The 27,129-nt window shown below is 48.2% G+C and overlaps 10 protein-coding genes across 10 annotated transcripts; 3 read left to right on the plus strand and 7 right to left on the minus strand.

Moving 5' to 3' along the window:
• Positions 1–270: 270 nt before the first annotated feature.
• Positions 271–2,430, minus strand: N7508_000697 (peroxisomal copper amine oxidase; the record flags this gene model as incomplete). The annotated part of the gene is made up of 2 exons (XM_058458782.1): positions 271–2,264; positions 2,316–2,430. 2 exons carry the CDS (start codon positions 2,428–2,430, stop codon positions 271–273), a joined length of 2,109 nt encoding a protein of 702 aa, XP_058325004.1.
• A 938-nt stretch (positions 2,431–3,368) lies between these two features.
• On the plus strand, positions 3,369–4,986 carry N7508_000698 (uncharacterized protein; the record flags this gene model as incomplete). The annotated part of the gene is made up of 3 exons (XM_058458783.1): positions 3,369–3,496; positions 3,557–3,925; positions 3,975–4,986. The coding sequence occupies 3 exons, from the start codon at positions 3,369–3,371 to the stop codon at positions 4,984–4,986; spliced, it is 1,509 nt and encodes a 502-aa protein (XP_058325005.1).
• A 178-nt stretch (positions 4,987–5,164) lies between these two features.
• N7508_000699 (uncharacterized protein) lies at positions 5,165–5,664 on the minus strand (the record flags this gene model as incomplete). Its single annotated transcript, XM_058458784.1, has 2 exons — positions 5,165–5,490; positions 5,550–5,664. The coding sequence occupies 2 exons, from the start codon at positions 5,662–5,664 to the stop codon at positions 5,165–5,167; spliced, it is 441 nt and encodes a 146-aa protein (XP_058325006.1).
• Positions 5,665–7,539: 1,875 nt separating this feature from the next.
• On the minus strand, positions 7,540–9,153 carry N7508_000700 (uncharacterized protein; the record flags this gene model as incomplete). The annotated part of the gene is made up of 1 exon (XM_058458785.1): positions 7,540–9,153. One exon carries the CDS (start codon positions 9,151–9,153, stop codon positions 7,540–7,542), a length of 1,614 nt encoding a protein of 537 aa, XP_058325007.1.
• Positions 9,154–10,962: 1,809 nt separating this feature from the next.
• N7508_000701 (uncharacterized protein) lies at positions 10,963–12,563 on the minus strand (the record flags this gene model as incomplete). The annotated part of the gene is made up of 2 exons (XM_058458786.1): positions 10,963–12,293; positions 12,323–12,563. The coding sequence occupies 2 exons, from the start codon at positions 12,561–12,563 to the stop codon at positions 10,963–10,965; spliced, it is 1,572 nt and encodes a 523-aa protein (XP_058325008.1).
• A 2,956-nt stretch (positions 12,564–15,519) lies between these two features.
• Positions 15,520–16,452, minus strand: N7508_000702 (type 1 glutamine amidotransferase; the record flags this gene model as incomplete). The annotated part of the gene is made up of 1 exon (XM_058458787.1): positions 15,520–16,452. The coding sequence occupies one exon, from the start codon at positions 16,450–16,452 to the stop codon at positions 15,520–15,522; it is 933 nt and encodes a 310-aa protein (XP_058325009.1).
• A 564-nt stretch (positions 16,453–17,016) lies between these two features.
• On the minus strand, positions 17,017–19,471 carry N7508_000703 (uncharacterized protein; the record flags this gene model as incomplete). Its single annotated transcript, XM_058458788.1, has 2 exons — positions 17,017–19,032; positions 19,136–19,471. The coding sequence occupies 2 exons, from the start codon at positions 19,469–19,471 to the stop codon at positions 17,017–17,019; spliced, it is 2,352 nt and encodes a 783-aa protein (XP_058325010.1).
• Positions 19,472–19,855: 384 nt separating this feature from the next.
• N7508_000704 (uncharacterized protein) lies at positions 19,856–21,082 on the plus strand (the record flags this gene model as incomplete). Its single annotated transcript, XM_058458789.1, has 3 exons — positions 19,856–19,867; positions 19,935–21,031; positions 21,067–21,082. The coding sequence occupies 3 exons, from the start codon at positions 19,856–19,858 to the stop codon at positions 21,080–21,082; spliced, it is 1,125 nt and encodes a 374-aa protein (XP_058325011.1).
• A 1,620-nt stretch (positions 21,083–22,702) lies between these two features.
• Positions 22,703–24,406, minus strand: N7508_000705 (uncharacterized protein; the record flags this gene model as incomplete). The annotated part of the gene is made up of 4 exons (XM_058458790.1): positions 22,703–23,072; positions 23,125–23,616; positions 23,666–24,227; positions 24,280–24,406. 4 exons carry the CDS (start codon positions 24,404–24,406, stop codon positions 22,703–22,705), a joined length of 1,551 nt encoding a protein of 516 aa, XP_058325012.1.
• A 1,192-nt stretch (positions 24,407–25,598) lies between these two features.
• On the plus strand, positions 25,599–26,939 carry N7508_000706 (uncharacterized protein; the record flags this gene model as incomplete). Its single annotated transcript, XM_058458791.1, has 2 exons — positions 25,599–26,426; positions 26,505–26,939. 2 exons carry the CDS (start codon positions 25,599–25,601, stop codon positions 26,937–26,939), a joined length of 1,263 nt encoding a protein of 420 aa, XP_058325013.1.
• Between the last annotated feature and the right edge of the window lie 190 nt (positions 26,940–27,129).

Genomic DNA, 27,129 nt, shown 5'->3' on the forward strand with positions numbered 1-27,129 from the left:
GGCCTGCCTTTTAGACAGGGCATGGAGAAAATAATCAACCCGTAGCTGAGACGAAGGCCACATGATTATCCCTATACGTGATCAAACCAGTCCCATTGAAATAACGGCTACTGATTATAATATAGGAATATAACTGAAGGGAAAATACTACAACGAAGAAATTGATCAAAAAGAAATGATATAAACATAGGACTATATACAAGTATCGAAACCACCCATATTTTCAAAAACAATCAACACCTAAATCAATGCCACATCAAAATTCCGACCCTAAAGTCTGGAACTGCTACCCTGACAACAAGAAGCAGAAGCAGCAGAAGGGAAAGCATTCTTGGACTGGGTATCAACACAAACAGCAGAAGGAGGCACCCACAGACCAGGATTCTTCTCAAAGAAGTTCGAAGCACGAAGCATAATGCTTACCGGCTCAGCAGGCATAATGGGGAAATCCTCCGTACGCGGGAAATGCGTCAGTCCAAACTGGAGGTAGCAAACGATATCGGTGTTGTCGATGTTCTCGTTGCGGGCTGCCCAGTCTGCGATAGTAGGGTTGTGCGGGTGTCCGTCGTCGCCGGTGGATTGGCAGACATAGTCGCCGGCTGGGAAGAGCTCGTAGTCCTTGTAGGGCAGGACCCAGAGGGGCTTACGGGCGAAGGCGGCGCGCTTCCAGACTGTGCTGCCTGGCTTCGCGAGCATGGGTGGGCAGTTGTTGTTGAGGATCTTGTACCCGACGGGCTTCTTGGCGATTGCGTTCATGCGGTTTGGGTTGATGATGTCCCATGAGCGGTTGGTCTCGTAGCAGTAGTCTGCTGCGCCTTGGAGGGCTGTGCGGAGGGCTGTCTTCTTGCTGTAGAAGGCGTTGCCGTAGGGGTTCTCTGGGGAGCCGACGGCTGCTTCGGCTGAGACGGCGTCGCTTTGTACGACGGAGTTGTTGTGGCCGTCGATTTCGGGGTCGATGCGGAGAGAGAAGAGGTGCTGGTGGTTGTGGGCGTTGATTGAGGGGGCGACTTCTGTACCGTAGGGTGCGGCGGTCTCGGTTGGGTGCATGCAGTAGGTGTTCAGCATGCCGGTAAGCTTCATCTCCAGCTTGTAGGTGCCATCCAGGGTGAAGGTGTGGTAGAAGCCGTACTCGTAGTTGGCGGCGGTGATGATTTGGGAGACAATGAGCTTGCGATCACGGGCGGAGATGACTGTGCCGTCGCGGTAGTCGGTGTGCTTGTAGAGAAGGCCGTTGTCTTCTTCGTGGATACAGATGGCGTTCTTGATGACGGCGGCTTCACCGTTGGAGGTGGACATGACACCATCCATGTAGTGGATGGCACCCTTGCAATCACAACCCAGCTTCAGGGAGTTGGTCATGAGACCGGTACCGTACTCACCAACGTCGAAAGCGTGCTTCTTGTGGTGAGGCTTCTCGGGGCAACCGTAAGGAACAACCATCTCAACAACGGAGATACGGTTGAAAAGGGTGCGCTCGCGGTCCTCGTACATGTCGTGAGTCCGCACATCGGAAATGACAATACCCTCGCGGTAGTTGAAACCAATGTGCATCTTGAAGTTGGCCCAGGTCAGCTCGTTGCCGCGGACCTTGAAGGAGACACCCTGGGGCTGGGTGATATCGATAGGCTTCAGGCGGTCGTGGTTGTACTTGTCGCCAATGAACTCGGGAAGGTAGTTGTGCTCCTGGAGAGGAACAGCGGTGCGCTCGCCGTTGACGTAGCGGACATCAACGCTGAGAACCTCTTCGGTCTCGGTATCCGCAACAACAGTAAAGTCCAGAGGGTGGGCATACTGGTTGTCGAACTCGGAGTTCCGATAGTACGCCAGACCCTGCTGGAGACGGCGCTCGAAGCCCCAGCGTTCGTCAATGCCGATGGCCCATGCGTCGAGGAAGACCTTATCCATATCGGTAATGCCGATCTCCTTGCAGGCCCGGATGACGCGGGCATCCTTGCGAGCAATGCGCTCCATCACATCGAGATCCTCCAGAGTGAGAGTGGGCATGACCTCGGAAACTTCCTTCCATTCCTCAACCTTGCCGGTGGCGAGATTGGCAACCACCTCGACGACCTGAGAGGTCTCGCGCACAATGACAATGGCAAAAGCGCGACGTTCCGGAGTGGGACTTTGTCCAGCGCGGAATGCCTGGTATTCGGCTTTCCGCGGTTCCCGGAGTGTGAGGCAGTTGAACTTGATAGTCTTGGGGTTGGCATGTTCCCGGATGATCTTGGCGGCCTCTGGGATTTCCTTGATAGTAAGTTGATCTGTATCCCGGGTTAGCTTTTAGTCTCTCCAAAATAATGCACTTGACCAACCTAATGGGTGGGGAGTTCCCTGGGGCAACATCGCTGCCGCGGCTACACTATCATAATCTCCCTCGCGGAAGATCGTGTAGCCGGGAATTGATGTGGTATCTGGGGCAGACGCCATGATGAAGATATGAGGGGGTATGGGAGAAGAATTCAGAGAGTTGTAGAGAACTGAAAACCTTCATTGCAAAGTCATTGACCTTATATAGCTACCGGACCTTGGATATCAGATCGAATGTCACCGCATGTACCTTCCCAGAAAGGAAATCGGGTTCTTATAGAAGCCGGGGGCGAATGGTCCCGAGAGTGGACTCTCCCGCCGTTGTTCGGTTTGGGCAAATATCTGGAGAACCTATTAGATTGACACTATAGCTGGCAGCTTGCAATTCTATGCCATAATATCTGTTTCGTAAAAGACATTGCCATCGAAAATATCGGCCAATCAGGATACAACGGCTGAGTAGATGTGTTGGCCTCTGGGTTCTCTGTTGGTCACCCTAATGAGGCAAGTCTTATCTGCAGAACACCCACACTGTAGGCACCACCTGCTTCTGTTCGACGAATCCGGTGGCTCTGCAGGTTGATAGAAGCTTGTTCTCACGTGGCGGGTTATGTAAGACGCGGCTCTTAACTTTCTATCTTTACGTGGAGGCAGGTTAGGTGTTCGCGGTCTGTAACTAGGTATGCATTGATTCGTATGATAAATTGAAAAGAATTCAAGACCATATTATCAACAGGCCGAAAGATATCAGAATTGTCCACCATCAGAACTGACACCGAACACCAAACTGAGGTTGGCTGGACATGCCTAATCAGGACTAGCGCATATACCCTTCAACCGCCGTGATTTGGTCTCCACGCCCGAGTCCACCCCGACTTTGATAGAATCCGGAGGTGGATCTCGTGGATCGGCTTGAAGTCACTATGGAGTCTGAAGTGGAATGTACAGCCGACTTATCGCTATCTCAGCTATCGCATAGCTAGTCCTCGGGTTAAGTACTACTATGATTCACGTAACTGGATCATCTCTTTACATACTTTCAACCTCATTCACACATTATGTCCGACGTGTCAGTTCAACTCACAGCGCCTAACGGCCACACCTGGACTCAGCCTACCGGTTTGTTCATCAACAACCAATGGGTCAAGTCTTCCAATGGCGAGAAGATTGCAACCATCAACCCCACGTACGTCTCCTCCAACTTCATGTACAATTCAATTAATAGCCAACCAGATGGAACCCACAGAACTGCAAAGGAAATCACATCCGTCCACGCTGCCTCATCGCAAGATGTCGATACAGCTGTCAAGGCCGCTCGCGCAGCTCTCAACAACCCTTGCTGGCGCGACCTACCTGGTTCCGACCGCGGCAAGCTGATGAACCGTCTGGCCCAGCTCATTGAGGAGAACCGCAAGACTCTCGCAACCATTGAGACAATTGACAATGGAAAGCCATTCTCCGTTTCTTTCAACGACGACCTTACCGAGACCGCCGAGACTATCCGCTATTACAGCGGCTATGCCGATAAGATCTTCGGTCAGGTCATTGATACCACCCCGGATAAATTCGCTTACACCGTTCGGGAACCCGTCGGTGTCTGTGGACAAATCATCCCGTAAGTTATACTGTGCTGCGTGATGATCGTTCCCCACTAAGTATCATAGATGGAACTTCCCTCTGGCAATGGCAGCCTGGAAACTCGGCCCAGCCCTGGCCTGCGGCAACGCCGTAATCCTAAAGCCAGCCGAACAAACCCCCCTCTCAATTCTCTTCCTCGCAAACCTGATCGTGGAAGCCGGTTTCCCACCCGGCGTTGTCAACATCGTGAACGGCCATGGAGCCGTCGCAGGCGCGGCTCTCGCCTCGCACACAGACGTGGACAAGATCGCTTTCACAGGCAGTACCGCTACAGCCAAACACATCATGAAAATGGCCAGCGTGAACCTGAAGAATATCACCCTCGAGACAGGCGGCAAGAGTCCCCTGGTCGTCTTCAACGACGCCGATCTCGAGCAGGCGGTTGAATGGGCGCATATCGGGATCATGTATAACCAGGGCCAGATCTGTACTGCTACCTCGCGAATCCTCGTCCAGGATGAGATTTACGATAAGTTCCTGGAAGCGTTCAAGGCTCAAGTCAAGAATGTGTCCAAGGTCGGCGATCCATTCGAGGAATCGACTTTCCAGGGTCCCCAGGTGACACAGGCTCAATATGACCGTATCATGTCCTACGTTGATGTCGGCAAGTCCGAGAAGGCGACCCTTGTTTCCGGCGGGAAACCGTTCAAGGGCGTTGGTGATGGGAAGGGATATTTCGTTGAACCGACTGTGTTCACGGATGTTTCTCCCAAGATGCGTATTTACCAGGAAGAAGTTTTCGGACCGTTCGTTGTTATTGCCAAGTTTAGCACTGAGGAGGATGCTATCCAGATGGCTAATGATACCACTTATGGTCTGGGTAGTGCGCTTTTCACTACCAACTTGACTCGGGCGCACCGCGTTGCTAAGAAGATCGAGGCTGGTATGGTCTGGATCAATTCGAGCAATGATAGTGATTGGCGTATTCCTTTCGGGGGTGTCAAGCAGAGTGGTATTGGGCGTGAGCTTGGTGAGGCTGGTCTTGATGCTTATTCTAGTATTAAGGCTATTCATGTGAATATGAAGTCTAAGCTCTGAGGGCTTCTATCATGGGTGCTGGGGAAACAGCTGGGATGCTGTATTGTATATATCAAAATTGAACATGCGTTTCAGGTATACTCCAGATGATGTATTTCAGTAATATTTACATGAAACTCAGCTTTTTGCGTCTCGCCAGGAAACCACAATGCCTTTTTTTCAATGACTAAGAGCATACTTAGGTGCAGCTGGAGCTTCCAGCAACGAAAGTACCATCCGAGTTCTCACAACCACACTCGCCAGTCTGGGGATCCTTGATGCAAGTGGTACCGTATCCACTGCTCTTGCCACCCTCACCCCAGTAGAAGATCCAGTAGTCGGAGTCCTCCTCGATCTCACTGGTGGTTGGCGCAGTACAGGTGTAGGCGCTGCACGTTCCGTAGGGAGCACCGTTGTTGGAGTCGTATTGGTGGTCGGTTTCGAAGACGGCAAAAGTCTGAGTGGATGAAGTGCGGGTGTTGTGGGAGCACTCAGCAGCCTGAATGGCCTTGGAGACCTTGGCGGCTTTTTGTCAAGGTTAGTATATGTGTTTTGATATACAGCAGCTTTTGTCGTATGCTTACCAGAGCAGTTCAGGCTGGTAGGCTTGTAACCCTTGCTATTTGTAGAAGCAGGGTCCAGGGTGGCAGCGACAAGAGCCGGAGCAGCCAGCATAGAGAGGAAAGTGATGAAGTGCATCTTGAAGTTCAGAAGTTCAGATGTGATGATTTACAATTTCTGTCCCAAGATGTTGTCGGATATATATATGTGGTACCAAGGCTAAACGTCGATCCGGAGACGTATGATCCTGTAGTCAATGATCTTTACCTGACACAGGAGTACTCACCAACTATGGAAAATTCCAGGTCTAGAGCGCGTTGCTTTGAATACTGTCTAGGGTGTTTGAATGAATTTGTGCTCAGGGGGGCCCACTTCAGCTTTCTGAAAGATGAGACTCATACAAAATGTGTTTCAGCTAAAGGGCCGAAACAGCCAAGATTATCTTTAGGACCCGCACGATGATCCGCCTTATGTGATGTAAGGAACACGATTGGGAAGCTTAATGGGATATTTCAGAGCCTTAAAGCTGTGTGTTAGACTCTAGATGTGTGTCTTCAACTTGAGAAACACATCTATGAAGGATTTTGCCAAAACAGTAGCGACCGACAGCTTATTGACCATTCGTCAGTCAAGTTTCAACCAAATTTGATGTTAGAGAATGTCTGTTCTAGATCCGGTAATCAGCCGAAGATGCGCCTTGGCCGCAGGCAACGTCAGACACCATACGTCACCCTATCGATGTACTCAATTAAAGTTGTGGCAGCTAAAAGGCTTGTAGGCTAGTCAAACACGGGGTTGGTAAATTGAGATTATCGTGAATGGCACCGGCCGGTTGTTGCAGACAAACGATCGTACAACGCCATCGAAATGGCAAGACAATTACAACATGAGAAACAAAAATTGATCTAGAAATTAATCCAACTGTCCTTAAGATCGACGAGAAAGCGCATAGAAAAAGCTGTATCGTCAGAATTAGAATCGTGCCTGTCCCTAGTCAATCAGATTGAAAAAAACATAGATTTCCGAAGCACTAAATTTTTGTTATATAATTATTTGTGTGTGACATAGTCTTTTGAAAGAAAGGACAGGATTTGGTCAGTGAGAGAACGTATGTAAGAGCCCAAGGAGCTGGAATCGGGATTCCACCGAGCTACAACTGGTCACAGGGACATAGTGTGACGAATAGAAGGAAAAGGCTACCCCTGCTTTATATAGTAATACATTTCCTAGTCTACGGATGGTCAAAGAACGTCTTATGAAGCGTCGTAGTTCCTTGCACGACCTTGGCGCGACTGGGATGCTTTCGGGGCTATTGTATTGACCCATCGACTCCGATAGCGAGTAACATCCTGGATTCTGAATGGATGAATTCCTAGATAGAGATTCTGTTCCAGTTTCGAACCCGCTTCTGCTACTGATCACAGAAAAGCATTGCGAGGATCACTGGAAAGACGGGGCGCAGCATATTCGGTTCTAACACTTCTGGATCACGATGCTCTCTGAATTCGATTTTGACAAGACCGCGGGTCCGTCTTTTTCTATTTGATATGCTTTGATATATTTTCAATTCTCCCATGGTCAGAAATCCATGAATTTTCCAATTTATTTTGAATTTGTCAATAAACTTGCCATGCTTCAGTTTCAATTCTCTCCAGGTGACACCGATGAATCCATAATCTAGCAATTGGTAGCGCCGACATATCCAAGATTCAGGAATTTGTAGTAGTGGCTCTCAACAAAATAAAAGGGGAAGTGGTGAGATTCTGCAACCGAAGGTCTACCAAACAGTAGCAGCTATCACATTAGACTTGATTATCTACTTCACTAACGTTGCAATTTACTAACTGGGCATTCGCAGCAAATCAATTCTATATACACGTAAAACTGCCGTCTATATACATCTCCCTTATATACCAGATCCCTCCAAATCATCATCAAACAACGCACATCGAGTCAACCGTCTAATTTTATTTCAAACTTCATGAGAACCCAACGAAGCCTGTAATCCTAAGTTTAAATCCATCGATCTTCCTTCTTAGGCTCAGATGGTGCAGGCTCATTTGCAACAGCATGAGCCTGAAGAACATGAGGAATAGACTCCTCGGTATTGAGATAGGTGCGACTACCTTGGATGAACCAGAAAGCGATGGAGATGACAAGCATCACACCAAAAACGCCAATGGCATAGTTCATGTCACCACCAGCGGGGTTGGGAGCACTGGGGAAGAAGAAGAAAATAGTTGTCACGCAGCAGTAGACGAGACTAACCCAGTTGGCAGGTGCTCCAAATCTACCAAGATGGAATTGACCACCGTGTGGGAGTTTGTCACGGCCCATCAGGAGTAATGTCATGATAGGTAGACCGTATGAAATTGTCAAGGCGATTGTGCTGACGCTGAGGATGGCATTCAGCACGGTTTCGGCGAATAGGAAGAGCACTCCCACCAGGGCGATGATGAAACCTTGGAACCATAGTGCCCGAATAGGGGCTTTCCATGTTGGACTGACTTCTGAGAGATATGTGCTGAATGGAAGTCCGCCATCGCGGGCAAAGCCCCAGGTTAGGCGGGAGGCTGTGGTCACTATACTGATTCCTTGGCCAAGACCGTTCGTGATGAATAGAGCGATCAAAACTGCTCCACCAGTTTGGCCAACTGTTTCTTGGACGAGCTCCATGAAAGGAAGACCACTTGGTGAGTCAACAACTGTCTTGACATTTTGGATGCAGAAGAGGCAGACCATCATCAAGATGAAACCGCTGATCGCGCCAGAGATCACAGCCAAATAGATGACCTTCGGGGCATTCTTGCGTGGGGCGGGGATTTCTTCCACTAGGTGAATCACGGCGTCGAAGGCAGTCAGACCGTAAGCGGCCTGGACGAGTCCAATAAACCAAACAACACCGTCTGGCCACCCGGTCTGATTAATCCATTTTCCAAAGGTGAAGGTGGCCGGCTGATACGACAAGCCATCTTTGATGCCCACGGAAATAAGCAAGGCAAGACAGAAGACGAAGAAAAGTCCGAAGAACCATATACCAACAAAATTATTCAACCAGGGCAAGAACTTCTCTCGCCGACAGCCGACCACATTGATCAATGTCAGAGCAAAGACACATCCAACATAGACGACGAATTCAAGCCATCCGGTAGACGCACCAGTCCAATTGGGATTGAACATGACCTTCATTCCGAGCAGGAAGTTGGTCATGAAAGCGACCTGAGAGGCAGCAAGAGTCCACCACCCGAACACATTGATCCAAGCACACATATACGAAATGAATCTTCCCAAGCGCGAGTCCCACAAGCGGTAAACCCAGTACGCCTGTCCCAGAGCAGTTGGCATGCTGCTGCAAATCTCGCCCAGCGAGAGTGCCACGCAGGTGTTGCAAAATGTAACCAGGCATAGACCCCAAAGGATCGAAACAGGACCACCGTTGATTAAGCCATCAGAGAGATCCTGTGCGAATGTTGACCACGTTCCAAGGACACAGAAAGCAAGCGCTAGCATGCTCCAAATGTTGAACTTGCGGGCGAGGGTCTGCTCGTGCCCGAATTCGGCGAGATCGTTGGCATCCTGGGCGCTCTGGTCGGTTGGCTTGAGGGGATTTTCGGTTTCCACGTCCATACTTCCAGTAATGGGGAAGACCAGTGAATTTATTCAAGAAGGTCGCTCTGGGGTCATTTCCCAATGATGAAGAGTTGGCGAGATACTGCTGTTGAAGCACTCGACAGCGTGGTTTGAGTTGTATATTGTCCTTTTTCAAGGCGATATATTGGAACCAGAATTGAGGATTCCAAAAGCAGTTGTAGCAAACCGAAGGCCCGCACCCCCAGTTTCAAGAACCGGGGGTTCTGACGTTTGTCTGGGGATACCCCATGGGCATCGGCATTTGTGGCCAAACAGAATCGCACGTACCCTGAACACTCACCGAGACCGGATCCACCTGCGATGTCCCGAATTTGGAAGCATTTACGAGATTAGCGACACGGAAATGTCGCGGTTGCTCCAGTTTTCTGCTGGAGACTCCACATTGGCCATGCGAAGGCTGAAGATTCCCTCTCTGGAAGGTAGATGCGGAGAGCTTGACGGCAAAAGCTATAGATAATATCAATGGTACCTGGAGATCTGCTCAGTCGGTGCCCAACAAGAATATTTCCCGGTGAACTCGATCTTGACAGATAGCCATCGGAACCGGCTTTTGTCACGAGTGGCGACTTCACCCCCAGGTCCAAATGCACCGGGTACAAACGGCGCAATCTCCCCCGATCGGAATGGCAATGTCGACCCCGGATTCACATTGATAATTGACTTTCCATCGATTTCAAACTCGCAGTATAAACTGGCGAGCAGAACAATGTTGCCGGAAGGTGAGCGGCCTGAAGCGCATGCTTGTTTGCCTGCGTGTACCTGCCCGAAAGGGGTTAAGTCGGAGTGCAGTCTTGGTGATCAACCATAAGAACAACCTCACGCCGTTGTGAATTTGGACTTGTCTTGAATGCGAGGGAATTTGCGCACCGAATGTCTGCTTGATTTTGAGCGAGTTGGCCGGCAAGTACTCCCTAGATCGGATTAGAGCGCGTTAGGCCTGAGATCTTTGTTCGGCCAATCAGAGATGCTCAGACCACCCATAGTATGACCATATATGAAGATGTAGGAATTCACGATCTTTTCTGTCTCTCCCTTTCTCTTTGATTTACCTTTTTTTAAGCTATCTTAACTATGTCTCCGATCGAAAAGCATAAAGATACCCCTCACCCTCGGCATCGCTCCTTCAAGGGATGTTGGACTTGTAAGAAGAAGCGGGTTCAATGCGATGAAGTACGCCCCTCTTGTCAAAGATGCAGTGTGCGGGGCATTACGTGTGAGGGATACGAGATCAGATTGCGATGGGGAGCTGGTATCGCATCAAGGGGAAAGTTTTCGGGTGCCGAGAAGCCGGTCAAGGAATCTATACCACCTCGGTCAAAACGAAGATGGGATATGCGAGGGAAGGGGGAAGAGAGGGAGAAAGACAGGCAGGGTCAGCCGAGGTTGGTTTCTCAGCCCTCGACAGAAGGTAAATATATTCGTGAATGTTGTGATGGTAGATCCTATACTCACATACACTATCAGAACCGCAGACAGACTTAGTTGCCGAACGAGCGACTGTTAATATTCTCAACTCGCCATGGGAGCCAACGCCAAACGACCATATCACGGCAGTCAACAAACATTTCGAAATTCCTGTGTCGTTGACTGCCTTGTCAGGGACGGGTACATGATGAGTATGCAAGACGGCGAAGTATATTGGCTTAGATCCTTGCCTTGTCGGAATGCTTTTTTGAGCTAATATCCGATCATAATGAGAATATGATATGTACATAAAAAGTGGATATAACACTTTCGTGGTTCTGAATTCCCTTCTCATATGATTCCATGTTATGACTCAAAGGCTCAATGATCAAGGAGGAAGTCGTTCACAAACTCATCCGGAGTATGAGGCAGGCTATCATTGTATCGGGAGTTTCGGAATTTTGCCAGCCACTCGGGGTTATCCGCCATAGTCTGGTTCCACGAATCCTCGGAATCGAAAAGAAGACGTCTTGCTTCCAGCTGAAACATCTCATCGGAAGGAATGACACCAAGCCTCATATTCTGCTGTGCATAGTGGCTCAAGTGACGAGTAAGCACCTCGGTATAGGAATCTAATTGGGATCCTGGTTCCTGAACAAGCTCAGGATCAACCTCAGCAACCTCGGGGGAGACATGCTGACTATCCTCAGCCTCAGAGAATGTGGCGCGGGTCATCATTTGAGAAAGGTGATCCGTCACAGCTCGATTAGTGGCAGAGAAAGGCACGAAAGATCGAGCTTCAAAGTCCAAAAGGTATGGCGGTACGCTATGGGTAACTTGAGCCGCGATCTCCGGGGGGAACTCGTGATCCCCTTTCCAGTGGGCCATATTGCGACCTTCCCGGAAGTGGAATGTCAAATGGTCGGCTCGTTCATTCCAAGTAGACATTCGGCCGCTACAAAAACCACAACGAGAAGGAAAGTCAGTAATAACGCGTTTCCAATCATCGATCAACGGCATTGTTTCCAAGCGGTGGGCAAGACGCAGATGCTGTATAAGGTGGTCCTTTCGTTTGAATATACGATTTTGACGCTTGCAAGCCGAGTAGTCATGTTGCTCGAGGTGATCGGCCGAGGGATCGAGCTGGTTGCAATAGGCACAGTGGACGCGACCAGTCGATTGAAGTATCATGCATCCTCCATGTGGTGCACAAATCCATGTCTCTAGATTCAGGTGCAGGGATTTCTCATGTCGCATCCAGTCGTATTTGCTTTTGAATTTGTCGCAACAAAATGTGCAACAAAAGATCCGAGGAGCCGGGGCTGAAGTCGTGCGCTTCTTTTTGCCCTCTCTTGCCTTGTGCCTTTTGACTCCAGCCGTTGATTGATGTTGAGATCGACTGCTGCTAGAGACACCAGACTTATCAGATCTCCTGGATGAGGCGCTGGCAGCAGTTTCTGCGCTCGTTATTGAAGCAGGTCGAGAGGTGGTGGCGCGACAATTTCGAAATTGCTCGGCGACGCCTGGATTGGATGTGCTATACCAACTGTCATGGTCTTGCTGTTCCTTATACCCAGTTGAATAAATGGATGGATTCTGAAGTGCGTTTCGAATTGCTGATAAACTGGCAGCTTCACCTTCGGGTGGCGATTCCTTCCAGCGTTCCAGTGGATGGGCTGGGTTTGCGTTTGGCGGTATGAACACGGGACTTGCTCCTCTGTCAGTTTCCCGGATGTGATACCTGCTTCTGCGACGTAGAAGCGCATGCCGCTGTTGATCTGGTTGTGGAACATATTGGCTGGTCGGCCACTGTGGATTTGATCTTGGTCTCGGGCTTCCAATTTCCTTGCCATTGTTTCCATCGGACACTGGAGCGATGGGTAACGGAAAGGCTGGATATAGTGAAGGCTCATGACCCAGAAGTGGACCTGACAGCTGAGAAGCATGAAGCTGTTCATTGGCCTCAAGGGGGAAGCGCTCATGGTTTGCGGTTGAACAATCCGCCTCCGATGACCTCGTGACCACATGTGAGAGCGCAGATGTAGAAAACGGAGAATCTGGACCTATCTCACCGCTGGCGATATTTTGATTTGCGGCATAAGACCCTGTGTGACATACCGAAGAAAAAAGGGCGAACAAAATCTCGTTGCCTTCGGGTGCAGCGAATGACTCGGCAATATGAGCTGCCTGAGGCTCATCTGAATTGTCTAGATGATAGATTAATTCAAGCACCGATATGAAACCACACTATGGTACATACCTTGTGGATATTGACGTGAATCCATCTCGGTTCTTTCAGATAGCTTTCGTGACGTGGCTAACAGCACCTAAAGACGAGGGTTCGGATGTGGAAAGAATGGCTCTCTATCATTTCAGATTATTCATTGATATTGAAATTAAAGAAAGGCAGCGTGATCAAGACGACAATCTTTTGTTGCAAGTGGCGGTGATTTTTGGTCGTTTGCCGAATCTCCGCAAAATTCCATTTTCCGGCGACCTCATGTGAAACCCTGAACGAGCCTAAAATGGCCGTCACACGCTAGTGGCCTTTAGCCAAATCCTGTCCTTGGGACTCAAGAAAGGATTGCGGTGATTTTCCAATAAGGGTCTCATAATTCGACGGATCGGTAGCTCCCTCCCGGCCAAAGCAAATAGCTTGGCTCTTTTCATCCAAACCAAGCTACTCATCTATCCCACTTTGCTTGGGTCTAGACACTGTTTTAGTTATCATTGAAACCAATTGGCTTCATTCCGGATATTTCGTTAGCTGGGATGCGCTTGAGCCTTCTGCAAAGGTTCCAATTAGAACAGCACGAACTGCGGGTGAACCTTCTTAATATATCTCACGTTACAAGCTGAATACAAATCCTATCGGCATGTGATCTTATCCATTTCGGCGTTTATTCATATTTTATGAAGATTCACCTAAAGATAAGCTGCTGTGGGGTGCAAATCAGTGGAGCCTCAATATCAAGAGCAAGTACAAGTAAGTTATAGCAGCAAGTTCAAAGTTATGGCCTGCGTCAGCCCCGCAAATTGTGCAACATTCGTTTATCCGAAACTCCTCCCATAGATGTTTTAATCATTTCATCTCTTCAGTTGCTACTTTGTTACGTTGATTAGCTGCGGCAATTGGGCCTTTCATTGATGGAAAACTACTGAAAGAAGGCTGGACATACAAGGATAATGTGGCCAATACAAGATGCAAAGAAATCATCCAGGGAGACACCAACATCGAAGCGATCATCCTCGATGGTCTTCTCAAACGCTTACACCAAGAACGATTCAATGAGCTCGTCGATAATGCACTCGCATCCCAGATTGCAAAGGAACTGTACACTCACTTCGGCTTCACCCGCGAACCTTAATCCGACAGAAGCTTCCGCAAATTATTCAGGCTTCTCATGGGCAACACAATCTTCATTTACTCACAAGTGGGTATTTCGGAAGCCTTGCACGACTCAGTCTTGTGGAGGGATCGCGTATATATGTACCACTGGGAACAACCATCATCATTCCCCGAGCTGACATGTGGTCTATCCTATCGTGGTCTGTGTGCAATGCTCTTGCGTCTAAACAAGTTTCAAAATTGCCCTCCTTCAACTCAGCAGGTTTCTTTAGAGGCTGCTGGGATTCGGTCCGCCTTTGCTCATGGTCAGCAGCCTTGGGAGCCATACCTGGATGCGAAGAGGCTCATGTAATTTGTTCCGGATGGCCAGTCCGGTTTGTATACTTTGGATGAGGAATTATGGGGTTCAGGAATGGCTTGGTGCTGATGTTGATAAGGTGGGTGTGTTTGTTCGCAAGCTTGTTCCTGATTTGGAAATTCAACTGAACTGGACGCATGTGGATGAAGACCGAATCCGTGAATAGTCTTTACAGCGAATGGAATAATTTCAAGGGTAAATTGGTTGGTCAAAATATTGACTCTGGTGTCCGCGAGTCCCACACATTTGATTCATGATCCACTCACATTATCAATGCCGATTGCTTGTATGTGGTAACACTCCATCTGATTCGGCACGAGAAGCTAGAAATCCACTTCAAGCAGCCTGTCTCCAGCTTAGGCCCTCAAATAGCAACTTACCGTTCTTCCTTTTCTGGTCAAAATTGGTTTTCTTACAGTCGTTTTCGAAATCAGATAACTTCAGTTATACCTCCACACTCTTCTAACATAATTCCTGAGCACGGTCCGGATCTACGATATGCCTTTTATGGAAAGAGAACGGCGATGACCAGACGCACGTACGCACGGCTAGTCAGCCCCCTCAAATTCTACGCTACTACCACACTACTTATACGCAAGTTCGACGCGCTTTACCACACCTCCTTCAGCTCCCGTAAACTTATTCAGTACGCATGGATATGGAGCCCAGTCATTTGACTCTAATTTCCATCTTGCATCGCCATGTTTTATTCATCTTGCGGATATAACTATTTACGGTTGTACTCGAACATTATCAATCGGAGATTGCTGCCTCCTCTTTTGATCGCAACAACGATATTAGCGGAGTCGGAGTGGTTTACTTGTAGGCTGAAAGGTTAGCTCGATCTTACGGATGCCGGCGGTTATCAATTATGTTGCCGTTACTGGCAATCCCATTCGGGCCTTTTTCAATGAATTATTGGACAAGATTTTTTTTGAAAGATTCTACAAACGAGTTATGCTAATTCATGCATGGTCTGCGCCCTTGCTTAGCCTTGTTTTCTTTTTTTTCGCCCTGTTTTTGCCCATTTCCAAGTGCCTTGGGTGAGCTATTCAGGTCACATAGACGTGGGGTTGTGAAAAGACTTATGTCCATTGTTGTATATAATTACTAATTGAATTCTCTCATTGAGTCCTTCGTATTCACTCCTGTCACCCAAAGTCATCAGGAGCATAGTTAGGGAAAGGAATAACCAAGAAGAACTTTTATTTTTTATTATAACATCCACACATCATTGCTCAACACCAGCCAAGAAACAAACAACAGCAGAAGCAAAAGCCTTGGAATCATCCTGACCCCCCTCCTTAAGATCGTCCCCAACCTGCTCCAAGAAAAGCGCAAGCTTCGACTCCTTCCACCCCATGACAGGCGCAGACTCAAGACACATCTTAGTCATACCAAAAGCATCCATCTCATAATGACCCTGCACAGAGAGAACCCTGCCAGGGTGGTAAAGACCCTGAATAGGGCAGATAGGCGTACTGCCAATATTAACCCAAGGCGCAGGCAGCGAAACAGGCGGCGACTCGACCAGCGAAACATGAGTCCCCTTCTCAACAGCCATAACACGATCCCCGTGGAACATCTGGATCCGCAACTTGCCTTCCGGCAGCTGACCCAGTGCCGCAGGGAATGAGTTGAGGAAAGCCTTCTCTAATTGAACGGTATAAATTCCGACTTCGCGGCCGAGGGGGCACTTCTCGACCCAGACGTCGCGCACGCTATCTTCTGAGTTGCGCACGAGCGCGTGCGAAATCATCTGGTGGCCGAAGCAGGTGCCCAAGATTCGTACTTGGGGGTAGTCGTTGTACACGGTTTTCACAAACTTTTCTAATGTTTGCATCCAGGGTGAGTGGTCCAATTCGTATACACCCGGTGAGCCGCCTGTGATCAGGACGGCATCGATGGGCGATGCCACTGGGATTTGGAATTGGTTGGCATCGCCGCGTAGCTTATAGAGGTCCGGGTAGTGGCCGCCGCGGATATCGTATGGTGTGATTTTAACTTCGAGTTGGTCTTTATCGGCGAAGAAGGTCTCGTTCAAGCGTGAGGCCGTCTCGCGGAGAATTGTGCGAAAGTGGGCGCTGCAGAGTCCTCGTGCCTCGTAGAGACGGCGGGCTGGGATGTCGACGTCCAAGACGGCGATGTGGATGTTGTGGACCATTTTGATATGTTGCGCAGCTATGGTGTTGATGCTGGGGGTGATTATAATTATGGAGGTTCGCAATGGTGAGAAGCCTAGAATATAACTACAGAACTAGAAAGCACAATTTCCCCATACTCCACTGCCAAATTGCCAAAAAGTTATGTAAAATCCGTGGATTTGCGGAATCCTCCAGGAATTTATTCGTAAGAAAAAAAAGCAATGTTCCAACGAAGATGTCGAATGACTCCAAGTGACCCCAACTGTTACTTAACAGCAACGTTGGTACTCGATGAGCTTAATTTCTGCTCCACTCGGGCAGACGCACACCGAATGCTTTTTCAGATCTTTGCTCCGAGAACGCTGGGAAGCGTCACGAAAATAAACCGGGTCATACTCGCTTGATGATTTGAGACAAGCACAACAAAAGCAATTGAAACAATAAAACATCAAATGAAAAGAAATAACCACGGCATTTCGGATTGTATGCACAAAACCTAACCATAAAGCTAATCTCGTAAAAAAGTGGAGCATTAGTTAACAGCAACTCGGAGAAACATTTCATACTCCGAAAAAACATGACATTCAAATTATAACCATAGACTCCGTCTCCTTGAGGAAATTGACCGTCTTCCCAGCCACAAATTTCACAATATAAACAGACCCCCTAAACACAACCTCGGCCTCAATATCTTTTGAAATCTCCACCTCCAGATTCCCATCTTCCACCCACTTCAACTTAATTTCCCCCGCAGGAGTCGCAAATGTCCCTTCGCCCGTCGGCATAAGATCCATCTGTGGCTCAATGCGGAGACGCGAGAAACCCGGCTTGGACGGCTTGACACCATACAATTGGGTAACGATTTCGTTGACTGGACATGCACTCCACCCGTGACAGTCGCTCCGAGGATTCTCCTCGAACTCAGCCCATGTCGTTAGGTCATCCGCCAGCATCCGTCTCCATGGCTTTAGAAGAGCAGGGAACATCTGAGTGTACAGGCCGACTTTTTCCACTGCGCGGAACACGTAGAATTGTAGTGCGCTGGAGCACTGTACCAGTGCGGAATCGTACATTGTTCGGACCATTAGGTCTCGAGCTACTGTGCCGGTTATTGTTTCCGAGAGGACGGCGAATACTTGGCTGTGCTGGCTGTATTCTTTTGTTGATGGGCCGTCTAGGTAGAAGCCGTCTGCGAAGCAATGCGTATTTACCGCTTCGCGGAGGGCCTGTGCTCGGATGGAATATTCAGAGGCTGTATCCTTTCGTCCCATAAATTTGCATAGATCGGCGGCTTGCATCAGCGCCACGATATATAGAAGACTATTGACTGTCGCTGCGCCGGTAGTGTTGTATGCTTGAGGCATGCACGATTGGAAGATCTTGCCCGGGACAGACCATTGATTTACCCAATCGATGAAAGGCCATGTATCCTCTTCAAACCGACCGACCAGACCTAGTTTATTGATGCGCTCATCGAAATGGTGGAGGATTCCATCAATGGTGCTCAAATACCGCCGCACAACCGCTTTGTCCGCGAAATATTGCATGTGATCCCATACCATGGCAACCCAGTATAATGAGAATTGGGGGATTTGTTTACTGTTGAATCCAGCCGGAAATTGAGCTTTGATCAACCCATCTGAGCACTGGCTGGCGTGAAATTCTTCTAGCGTTTTTCTGGCGAGGCGATCGTCTGATGATAGTTGGTATGTGAACAGCATTTGGAGTCGAGAATCAGATGCAAATTGATTTTGCTCATAGAATGGGCAGTCTTCATATGTTTCATGTCGGCAGTTCTGGAGAGTCCGTAGGCTGACATCCCAGATCTTGTTTATTTCTGGTCCGGCCTGGATTTCAGTGGTGATATCCAGCGGGTATGATGTCTCGCGTAGAGAAAAGCTCTTGAGCTTGAGAGGTTGGGATGATGTCTTGATGTGTAGTTGCACATATCGGAATGCTCGGAACCAGAATGGTTCGAATGTTTGTTCTGCTTGGCCGTCGGCCACTGTATAGCTATCTTTCACTCCATATAGCCTGCCGGTAGAATCTGACCTGAGGAGCTTGGTTCTTGGCATTGGGAAAGGAGCGATTTCAATCCCGAGATCTTTCTCGTAGCATTCAGAGTAAAGAAATGTGATTATTGATCCAAGTCCCTCGCCACATTGAAGGTTGACGAATGCCGTAGTCAAAGATGTACATTCAATGTCGACAATGACAGTCTCTCCAGCAGGGATAATCAGTTCCTGTTCTCCTTTGATGAAACCATTCCATTGGTCATGGGTGGTTGGACCAACGCATTTCACAACTCCATCAAAGGTTCCAGAAATCTCAGGGAGAGCGGGAATAGGCCGTTCGGTCAACTTCCATGGTCGCTGTATTGGAAGCATTTTGACAGGACGAAACTGGAAGGTTGCGTGCTCCCAGGTACTGTCGTCAAAGGCTGGTTGCTTCCAGCCAGAAAGCGTTCGGGATTCTGTTACTCTCTCATTGTTCGACATGAACGGTGGGCCCAGGAGAAAGTTCCATTCTGAATGCGGAATAATTTGACGAGTCATCTCTTGCAGACACTTCCACGAAGCATCCGTAGACACCGAAAGTCCCTGTTAAAATTGTTACTGATCTGCAAATACATATTGAGCAGGAACACAGGATACTGACTCCGATTTCGCCATACACCATAAGACCAGGTAACTCGGTACTTACTATCGACGAAGAACCAGTATTTACACAGGAGTACCGCAAGACGCGTGCACTAATGACATTTTCCCCTTCTGTGAGATAGGGTAAAATATCAACCGTCTCATAATACCAACGTTCTGGGTAACTCTTGCAAGGGCCCAAACTGACACGTTGCTCATTCACAAAAAGCCGATATCGACTATCGGCAGAGACATGAACAAGGAACTCGCGAAGCCCATACGGTCGAGTCCACTGGAAGCTTTTGCGAAACAGGAAATACCGACCGGGTTGACTCTCATCCTCACTATGTGTGGGTAGCCAGATCCACGGTGGCGTTTGTGTCCAAGCAGGAGATCCCATTTCGGCTTTCATTCGCAAATTAAAATAAAAAAGAACAAGATGTTCAGCTCTGTTGTGGCTCATATAGACAATCCGGGGTTGTTACTCTGACCTCGGATATTCCGACCGGTATGGTTTAGGCCGAACCCCACGGGGATCAGAAATCGGCAGAAACGGGGCTTGACTGGCTTGACTCACTTAACGTTAACTCGCTAACTTCACTTGAGAGCTTGCATTTGCCTCTAGCGTCTCAGATGATTTCCCCACATTTTCATACTCTTTAAGTCGCCCTGTGTCCACTGTCCACTGTCCACTTCCCCATGTCTACCACAACCCCAGAATCAACGCGCTTCCGGTGCGCATTATGCCCAAAAGAGTTTTCTCGGCGGGAAAATCTTTCTCGCCATGCTCGGATCCGTGAGTATCTGACCCACAGTCTACTGTTACATGCTGATTAGCTTGTGCTATAGACAAACAACAAAAGTTACACCGGTGTCCCGTGTGTGGCAAAGAGTTCACGAGGAGTGATGTGCGTCAGCGTCATGAGGAGATTCATAAAACAAAACGGGCGCCTAGCGCGACTTTGAAGCCTCTGGCACAGACTGCATCGCCACAAGAACATGGGCTGGCCTCGACGCATACTGCCGATGTGCTACGTCACATTCGGTCGGCTGAAACACACTATGTTGCTGAATCGAGCAGTCTGGGCTCTCTGGCTGCTCAGTCATTCCCGCAGAACAATGTACAGCATCTGGTTGAGAATGATTGGACCCCTATGCATCCATTAAACATGGAAATAGATCATAGTCCGCAACTTGAGGTTCAACCTAAGACTGGGCAACCCCTTCATTGGGCAGAGCAATCGTCCCAGAATAATTTTGACCACGATCTAATTCGCTGGATGCAAGAACCATGTTTATTCGAGGATATGTGTTTCGACGACGATATCATGTCAGTACTGCTGGAGTCGGGGTCGATGCCGCCGTTCAACGCCGCACCAATTTTGGCGATGGACATCGACAAAGATCAAGCAACAATCGACCGTCATGACCAGAGCTCTAATACCTTTGTTGAAAGAGGAGATCGAATGTGCCGACCAACTTCCCCTCCAAATGAAGCCTCTGAAGAAGACAAATGGCCATATAGATGGGATCCTGGATCCCAAGCTATCACCGCAGCTAAACCAATTGAACTTCTCAAAAACCATCCGTTGAGACGAGACCATGATCCATCCTTTGATATCTCTCAACAGCGTTATGAAAGACTGATCGCATTTCTTTTGGAACCAGCAAGAAGAGGGTTCAGCTTTCACTCACTCCATTTCCCAGAGTTGCAGACTACAAATATCTTCATAGGATTGTTCTTCACACGCTTTGAACATCAGATGCCTGTCATACATCGCCCATCTTTGAAATCTTGTGATGATTTGCCTGACCCACTTCTTGCCACCATGATTGCTATCGGAGCTATATACAGCCGCGAACGACATACCTGCCGCTTTTCAATTGTTCTCGTTGACATGGCAAGATTAAGCTCCCAGATTGCCCTCGAAATGAATAACAAATTCATGAGAGACCCTATGTTTGTCTATGCACTAGCACTAATCTGCTATGCAGGCTTGTGGTGCGGTAATAAGCGACTGTTTGAACTATCTGAAAGCCTACGGGGTTCGGTGGTGACATATTGCCGCCAAATTCAAAACACTGAAATTATCTCAGCGAGGAAAGACCTCAAGAGATTTGGGAATAGTCTCGATGGCCAATGGCAAAGATGGATAACAAAAGAATCCAGAAAAAGGCTCATGTGGGCAATTTACGGTCTTGATTGTACCTTTCCATGTCTGTTGTACCTACCGGCTTCAATCAGCCTAGCAGAAGTCCTTACGATAGAGTGTCCCTGTGACGAGGAGCTTTGGCATGCCGCGAGCGCCAATTGTTGGAGAGCATTACTTGGCTCTGCCTCTGTTCCACCTGCTAGAATCTTCTCTTCCGCCGTGAGTCCCTTTTTGGTGCCATTGAATCTGGGACGCGGGTCACACAACTTTTCATCTGATGCAATCCTTTGCCAATCATCTTTTTCCTCATCAACAAGTCTCAATTCCTGGACCCGACATCTCATTCTTACTACCATCCTGGTACAATGCTTTGAGATATCACAGATTATCTCAATAGTATCCAAAGTAAATCTCGATACAGAGATATGGCAAGTACCGGGGACAAAGGAACCAACTACTCCAACAAATAGCGGTTTCACGGCTACCCTCGAGCCCGAGGTTCAAACTCATTATGCATACTTGATGACAAGATGCTTATCAAGTCGTTATCCAGATTCTACTCTATCGCTTCCAGAACAAGATGTCTGTAGATCTCTCGCAGAGCGCAAGGAACTGATCTCAAGTGAGTTCATTGATATTACTTTGAAAGCCACATCTAATCATCTCCTAGAAATGCTAGTTGCCTGGGAACAAGCCTACGCATCAGTCCCTGCCCCAGATGTAGCGGTATACGAAACCTCGCGACATTTCCACTCTAGTTCACAAGTCTACCGTCGTCTCGGCCGACTAACTCTCCACGTCCCAATTGTGGATCTCCAAAACGCACTCGGAAAATCGGGGGCAGCGGAAATCACCCCGGCAATAGAAATGATGCATAAAGTTTTCACAAATCACCCCGACGATGTCGGATTAATACTCACACATTGTCTGGAAGTCATCCGCGATCTGCGCGTTCAGCCCAATTCGAAGTCCCGGATGACAGAGCCTGCTGAGATAATAACCTGCTTCCTCAGTGAGGTTTTCGTTTGGACGCTCGTTAGTTGTGCAGACCTGATACAGATTCGGCTCTTGAGAGATAAGATCGAAGCATTCGAGGCATGGGATGGATTTTTTGCCGTTGTGAAGGAGGCCTTGGATTGGGCGAGGGATCAACAGGGGCGAGGGGGTCAGAAGCAGAATACTTCTAAGACGAACTTGATTTTGTTTGCTGCTGCTGATATAATTAGCAAGATGACACCTTGGAATGCGTCGCTTAATTTGGCGTTGCTTTTGTGTCATCGGGGAAGGGCATCTACGACGCGTGAAGGTTTAAGGTCATGAGTAACTCTGATCTTTCTTCTACTGCTTCAGAGTTACAAGGAAGCAGTCTAATGTAAATTTATACTAAGCGAGCTGAATTTGGTGCCCGTGCTTCATGAATATTAGTCTCTTCCAACGATTATCATAACAAGCGAAAAATACATGTAGCCGATTCATGTTCAGACAGGCCCACCAGCTGACGTGGCAGCCTTTTTATGACTAGTAAACTTTCTAGCCGGGACCTTCGCCTCATAAAGGTTATCGATGTCTTCCGTAGAGAGCCCAGTGGTATCAGGTACAATAGCCCATGCACCCCAGATAAGCAACACCGAAGCACCAGCGAAGACCAACCCAGTCCGCGCACCCAGGTTGCCAGAGTCGATATTGTACATGTACGGTACCACAAAGGTAACGAGCCAAGTAGTGAATGTCTGAGACATCATTCCAAGAGACATGGACTTGGCACGCAGTCTGTAACTGGAGATTTCGGCTGCGATTGACCAACCTGGGGCTTGCATTAGACTAGCCTGCAAGGAGATGAGAACATTCCTGTTTTCACATTAGCGAGTAGTCTCCACCAGAGTTGGATAGGTGTCCGTACATGAAGATTGCAATAGCCCACTTCGGACCAGTACCATGAGCCCAGTAAAGTGCCCCAACAATCAGATTGAAGAGGAAATTGATAATGCATCCCCAGAGCAGGATGTTCCTGCGTCGCACATTCTTCAATGCGATACCACTGGCGATGATGAGAACAATGGCCAGCCCGAATCCACCGATCGAGATATCGAAAACGTGAACTGCGGGTAGGCCGACGGAGATGAGGAAGTAAATTGATTGCGAAAGGAAGGGACCACCACCTAGATTGACAAGACCGAAGAGGAACATCATGGTAATGGTCCTTTTGAAGTTCACTCCTTGGAAGCATTCAATGTAGCTTGATTGATTTGCCTCGCGTTGCGAGTTTTCTTCCTGAATGGTCTTCACTAGATGGTTGTAGCGCTCCTCGCGATCGGCATCGTCACGGTAGAGCCATTTGAATAGCTTCTTTGCACTCACTTCGCGTTTGTTGATAATGCAGTAGACGGGAGATCTATAGATAGTTATTGATGAACGACCAACTTAGAGTACGATATACGTACTCCGGTGCAACAGCAAACACAATCGCGACAAGTCCACCGACTCCCCATTGAATAGCGAACACCGTACGGAACGCCTGTTCAGACATGTCGGTAACAAAGATTCGAATGATTCCCATGGCCAATGCTTGCATGATGAGAATGAATACCACCAACGCTTGCTGAACAGCAGGAACAAGCATGGGAGGGACGACTTCGGAGGCATAGGTCATACCAGCAGACATAGCCATTCCAATGCCCAGCCCTCCAACAATCTTGCCACCAAGTAGCGCACTTCTTGTGCGAGCAGTGTACTGTACCGATGCACCGATCAACGCAATGACACCGGCAATGACACCAGACCATTTACGGCCAATGCGATCAGCAAGGAATCCAGTGCCAGTAGCTGAAAGGGCCTGAGCAAGGGCGGACATGGAAGTCCACAATGCCGTCCATAACGATGGAAGATATAATCCGGTTGCATCTTTCTCGCCAAAATACATCATAAACGCCGGCATGGATATCGAAGCGCCATTCACAATGGTATCGTAGCCGAACATCGCACCAGCGCTGAAGGAGATACTACCTGATCATGTTGTTATTCAAGTATAAAACATAATGGAAATATCAGATCTTACATATCAACAATGCTCTCCAATGTGTCTTGATAGCACTAATCAAACTCATCTCCTGATCAGCTTGCAGGAACCGAGGCTCCTCCCACTCGATGTGAGAAGAGCACGACTTGACATATTCTCCCGTCATGGTGGATAGCGACTAATTTGCTGAACAAGTGGACAGCGCTAGCACTTGTCACAATGGACAAGAGGCCATCTTAAATGGATTGATGATCTAGTTAGCAGAAAAATCCGGGGAAAAGCCCAGGGTGTACGATTGCCGGCCCCACAAAGGAAGTGGACAGTGGACAGTCGGATATTCCGGCGGACATGCATCTCCAGCTGGCGTGGACAAGTGGCCAATTGAAACGAAGCAAAATGCACTCTCCTCATTCTTGTTCGGTATAATGTTATGTCGAAAGACTATGTCTGTCGAATTCCTAATCGCCTCGCTTTCGTTGGAGCAAAAGGTTCCCCTATTGGCAGGTGAGTCTTTTTGGCGCACTACTGCTCTACCACAGCATGGCATCAAACCGACAAAGGTAGGTTTTTGTTTTTGTTGGGAATAATTATGCAAGGCAGGCCGTTAATAATGTGCATAGTATAGCGATGGTCTCAATGGTGTTCGCGGAGAGTATATCCATGCATCGACCAAAGCGACAGGTTTCCTTGTGCAGCATGCGTCGGATCAACGTTCAACCCCAATTTAGCCCTTCAAATGGGAAATGTCATTGGAAAATATTGTCACGCGAAGAATGTCAGCGTCTTGCTTGGACCAACAGTCAATTTGCATCGCTCGCCTTTGGGTAAACTTCATGGAGTCTATCGCTATCTCGGCATGCCCTAAGCACTTTGTTGGCAATGAGTGTGAAACCTGGGCGAGTCACCGAGTGATTTCTTTGTATGAATCGATAAGGCTATGAAATCAAATAGCAAAGAGTAGCTTGATCATTACAAGAGCAGATCACTAGACCTTTCTAGTACGTGGAAACCTAGGAAGATTATGCATGATCCCTTACCAACGATTTCACAAAGCTGCACCGTGAAATATCGGATAGAGAGGGAGGGAGCAGACTCTAAGAGTGATGAATCTTCTATGAGAAGAACAGTCTAAATAGGCATACATGTCTTAACAACATCTGCAATCATCTCCATAGACCAAAGATTTAGGGCAAAAGATATCGGATCCGGGATCCCGGACCCCGATCTCACTCTAACCCAAAAAGGCAAGGTGAAACACACGACAGTCTAGGATCTGATTGGAAAGGGGCGACCTCGTATAAGCTCGCTTTGTTGTAGACGTTTTCTTCCCCCTTCCACCTGTTTGACGGTCTGGTATAATGGCGATCTCAATCCCCCACCAGTCCAAGCAAAATGGCACATACCAACGTAGGAACATCACCCAATCAAAGCCATCACTATCTTCAATCAATGAAAATGAAAAGCAACTCAGCAATACGGTGAACAAACCACCCAAACAACACAAGAGCCGCACAGCCCTTCAACGCTGTAAGCGCTTTGCAACAAAAAACACATGGGCCACACCGCTAGCCCTACTGCTATCAATCTCATCACTATACGCGGTCAACCCGACCGAGTCCAACATCCTGCACCACTTTATATTCCTTTCCTACAAAGAGCCCTCAAATGTGTCATCCCAAAATGCCAAACCCCAATATGGCAAGGGACCATGGGATCTAGCCTTCGTCCTCTTCTACACGATTGTGCTATCATTCACCCGCGAGTTCGTAATGCAAGAACTCCTCCGCCCACTAGCACGCAAGTACATCAAAACCAACGGCAAGCAAGCCCGATTCATGGAACAGGCGTACACAGTGATTTACTTTGGCATCCTGGGTCCAGCGGGATTGTATGTGATGCGCCAGACGCCAGTGTGGTATTTCAACACGCAAGGAATGTATGAGGGTTTCCCGCATCGGACGCATGAAGCCTCGTTCAAGTTTTATTATCTTTTTGAGGCGGCGTACTGGGCGCAGCAGGCACTTGTTATGTTGCTTGGGTTGGAGAAGCCCAGGAAAGATTATTATGAGCTTGTCATGCATCATATTGTGACGCTTGTGCTTATTGGGTTAAGTTATCGGTTCCATTTCACATACTTGGGTATCGGGGTTTACCTTACTCACGATATCAGTGATTTCTTTCTTGCTGTAAGCTCACGCCCAATTCTGGTCTTTTATGCCAGGCTTACTTGTCTTTGTTGGGATATATACTGATCTTTTGTAAAGCTGTCCAAGTCCCTCCACTACATCGCACCAGATTACATGATCCCCTTCTTTGCAACATCAATCGGTGCCTGGGTCTATCTACGCCACGTATTGAATCTCCGTATTCTATACTCCCTCCTAAATGAGTTCCAGACTGTTGGACCTTACGAACTCGACTGGGAGACTCAGCAATACAAGTGCTGGATTTCGAACATCATCACTTTTGGACTGCTGGCTTCTCTCCAGTGTCTCAATCTCTTCTGGCTGTATTGTCTTTTGCGCAGCGCTCTCCGGTTCCTTGTCACTGGTGATAAGAAGGATGATCGGTCTGAGCCTGATGAGTCGGAGATTGAGGCGGAGGCTGAGAAGCAGATCTTGGAAGAGGTCAACGGTCATGTTGCTTTGATTGGTAATGGAGACGTTGTTTCTGGGAAGTTGAATGGGGCTTCTCGCTAGGCTTGAGATTGCTTTTCTAGTGAACTTCATATGCTGAAGATGAGTGAAGCTTGCAGGCTTGCAAATTTTCATGTCTGACGCTATCATGGACCATGAGGCAATGGCAACCGACTCTGCCTCACGGCAATGAACCGCAGTCCATGCTTCATATTCGAAGCTGTGGCATCTCTGCGGAATGATAATTTTGTGA

The sequence above is a fragment of the Penicillium antarcticum genome, assembly GCF_028974205.1.
Source record: "Penicillium antarcticum strain IBT 31339 chromosome Unknown utg000001l_segment0_segment0, whole genome shotgun sequence".
Lineage (NCBI taxonomy): Eukaryota > Fungi > Ascomycota > Eurotiomycetes > Eurotiales > Aspergillaceae > Penicillium > Penicillium antarcticum.